The 3,385-nt window shown below is 33.1% G+C and overlaps 2 protein-coding genes across 6 annotated transcripts; one reads left to right on the forward strand and one right to left on the reverse strand.

Annotated features, from left to right (window-relative positions):
• Nucleotides 1-7: 7 nt before the first annotated feature.
• LOC109590952 (uncharacterized) lies at nt 8-593 on the reverse strand (the record flags this gene model as incomplete). Its single annotated transcript, XM_020006787.1, has 2 exons — nt 473-593; nt 8-414 (listed from the first exon to the last, which is right to left on the reverse strand). Coding segments are annotated over exons 1-2 (447 nt in total), but the record flags the coding sequence as incomplete, so codon positions are not given.
• Nucleotides 594-720: 127 nt separating this feature from the next.
• Nucleotides 721-3,038, forward strand: LOC109590953 (uncharacterized). Of its 5 annotated transcripts, XR_002189584.1 has the most exons (5): nt 721-949; nt 1,242-1,365; nt 1,413-1,520; nt 1,572-1,691; nt 2,427-3,038. XR_002189584.1 is itself a non-coding variant. In XM_020006788.1 (2 exons), exons 1-2 carry the CDS (start codon nt 776-778, stop codon nt 2,673-2,675), a joined length of 423 nt encoding a protein of 140 aa, XP_019862347.1. In that variant the 5' UTR covers nt 733-775; the 3' UTR covers nt 2,676-3,038. The 5 variants fall into 5 exon arrangements, 1 of the variants encoding a protein (XP_019862347.1); XR_002189582.1 differs by having other exon boundaries at nt 1,242-1,520; XR_002189583.1 differs by lacking the exon at nt 1,572-1,691 and having other exon boundaries at nt 722-949; nt 1,242-1,520.
• Nucleotides 3,039-3,385: the final 347 nt, after the last annotated feature.

A 3,385-nucleotide genomic window follows, 5' to 3' on the forward strand; every position in this document is an offset into this window, starting at 1 on the left:
GTACAACCTTTGTTGTACTGTTAGCTGTTCCAGAAGCAGCAGCCATAGAGACATGTTTACTCATCACTTTCATTCCCTCCCTTGCAATTTCTTTTGTGACACATTGCGCTACCATCTTGCAATCATTATTGGTATCATCTTTTTTGACATCTTTTTTATGACGCCTTTTTTTGTTGACACCTTCATCATCACCAAATATAAATCTTTTAAGAGCTTTCACAATCGGATTTTCTGATTTATCCATAAGCTCTTTTGCTTTTTCAATCCCACAATTTACTGCTGTTTCTACAATTTCACTGCACTTTTCAATGAAATAGTTATATATTTGATCATAGACTTCTTTACGTAACTGGGCTACCTCATATTCTACTCCTTCCGGTGAAGTCAAGTACTTCAGAGCAAGTTTGATCAATGCTATTTTCAAAAATATGATTATACAGCTAGATTATTTGCTAGACTACATGTAGGTTACCTTCTATTACTTTTCTCTGATCTGTTTGTTGTCCTGACATCACTGGATAGATATAGAGATTAAATGGATTAACTGTTTTTTACTTGCTTGACACAGATTTTAAACTTTACACACATACATGTACATGTATATATATTGACAGCTACATACTTTGGAACTTCCCTGGGAAATTCCCTGGGAAATTCCATCGCAAATGCCCTGGAAAACTGCCTGACCATTTAGAGATTGATAGTATCAAGAGTAGATTATCTACTCTTGATAGTATGGATTGACGGCATGTTATTCATTTGAAAGACATTTTACATGTTTCAACTCTTTCTCTTCTCCTTCCCTCTCTCCTTCTACAGGTCAGTAAAGGTTATTCTTCATTCTATTGAGAAGGTTGATGTTACACTGATTGTCTCTTACGTTGTGAAGAATGCTTCATGGTCACCAATTTATGATATCAGAGTGTTCACTAAAGATAAGACTCGGAAGGTATGCATGCACTAGAATGTACATGTACTTAGAAACCTATAACACATTTTATTTTAGTAAAATTATTTCTATTGTACAACTTGTACACATACATTTCCGAAATCAGGAGTCCATAATGTGGGGTTAAAGAAATAGTAGGAGTGTGAAACGCCCCCGCTTTAACGAGCTTTTCTGTCTGCCAACCTGAGCTAGTGGATATACATGTACTATTTTTAGAATGATTATTATAGTTTATTAATTAATAATTAATGACTGCACCCAACACGTTTATCAATATCATTCTTCTACCTAGTACTCCTGTATAAAATGCCCCTAAAGAAGAAGCCAAAAAGGGAGAGCTTTAAGAAAAAGGATCAACAAGCTATGGTAAAAAGTTTTCTCGAGTGTGAAGAAGAAGTAGTTGTGTCATCTGAAATGTAAGGTATCAAAGAGAGAGTTTATTACTCTATCTGTAATCTTCCAGCCAAGGAACCTCTCATTACTTGTATTAAAGAGATGATAAAAGACTACTCTTCGAGCTACATGTACTCTTGTTTGTTTTATCTCCATTCAAAAAGAAAGCACTTTATTAGTAAGCGTGGTCATTAATAATAATAATAATTAAAAATCATTCTAAAAATAGTATATCCGCTAGCTCTGGTAGGCAGACAGAAAAGCTCGTTAAAGTGGGGGTGTTTCACACTCCTACTCCTTTAACCCCACATTATGGACTCCTGTCCAAAATACATAGATTATTATAAAGGTTATTAATTCATTATGCAGTGTTGTCAAAGCCTCAAATTACATTCAAACAATGTTCAGACATTGTGTCTGAACATTGCTTAATTTGATCAGCCATTTTATAAAACAGTCAGATAGAGTTTTGCACAGGATTTTTGTATTGTACTCAGTGGATTGTTGAGTTGCTAAAAAATAGGCCTAAACCCTAAGACCTGGAACTATAGTACAGGATATTTCGACAAAAGTTACAACGAAAAGAATTTTTTTTTATTTGTAATTTTTCCTGATATAATATTATATACATGCTCTTATGTTGTGTAGAAAATTATAGCTAATTTTGATTGAGTTTGGATTTTTTAATAAATTTTTAAAGTTGTTCAACAAAGTCAATAAATGGCTAGAAGAGAATTCTACATTTTAATGATTTTTTTCTGATACATGTACAGTACATGTTCTTATGTTGTGTATTAAGTTAATACACAATGAATATTTAATGTGTGAGTTTTCTGGTCATGTGACTAGTGGAGGTCAGGACAAAACGTGAGTATTTCCTGATGCATTTTGATGTTGAGCTGATTCTGACAAATAATTTTCCAGTTGTGAGCGTTATAAATTTGAAAAGAAGAGTGTAATAATGAAATTTAGTAATTGTGTAGTTCAGGTGCATAATCCACAAAGTACATGTACATCACTACATCTACATGCATTTACTTTTTTCTAGCCATTATTATCTTTCTTTGTTATTTCTCATTGTTAGAAAGAGGAAGGTGCTGATGGTATCTTCCAGTCAACAGTACACCCCGAGGCAGTGAATGGAGTGATGGAGTTCATGACTCGTTTTGAAGAGAAAATGTCCTCACTGGATGAGCGATACCTTGAACTGTCCACTCAGAAGAAGAAGATGGAGGAAGAGCTGAAAGTACTCACTACAAAACTTGATAATCTTAACAGTTCTTATCAAGGAAAGGAGAGAGTAAGGTTAGACTATTCAATAATAATTAGTTAATTTAAGCTTGCATGAATCTACATGTACACGTACATGTATTTGTTACTCATTCAGTACAATCATGTACCGGAACATATGTACTACACCACATTTCCTATACCACTACACAAGCGTACAATCACATTTTAAAAATCTACCCGCACATTATACACAACATTTTTATCTTTTAAAGAAAAGGTTTATGTGTTTACATTATTAACTAACAGACAGTAAAAAACAATGGTAATATGTTGGTATTAATATAATAATAATACACAAACAGAACTACACAACGCATGAATGGATATACCCAAATAAGGCAATAAGACTAATATTGGAACTAATATCTAGTGCTGGGCGATAGTGCTACTATCATATCACGATTGATAGTTCTTAAAATTTTAATGATAGTGATACTATCACGATATTAACAATTAATTTGAATATATTTATTTAATGTAACAAAATAGGCAAAAGGATGAAAGGTACATGTAGATGAATATTTGAGGTTTTCAGCTAGAAGAACCAGCATATTAACAGTTTCTGGATTTAGACAAGCTCTTTTTTAGTAACTATATTCCCAGCAGTACTATAAATTAGTGCTGAGCGATAGTATCTATATATGCGATGGTCGTGATAGTAATGTACCATCACTATCATGATAGTTGAATCAACACTATCACGATTATCAAACATGTGGTTATTCTAATTAGTAGTTCAGATGTATCATA

This window comes from Amphimedon queenslandica, unplaced genomic scaffold (assembly GCF_000090795.2).
Source record: "Amphimedon queenslandica unplaced genomic scaffold, v1.1 AMPQUscaffold_9227_Cont18815, whole genome shotgun sequence".
Lineage (NCBI taxonomy): Eukaryota > Metazoa > Porifera > Demospongiae > Haplosclerida > Niphatidae > Amphimedon > Amphimedon queenslandica.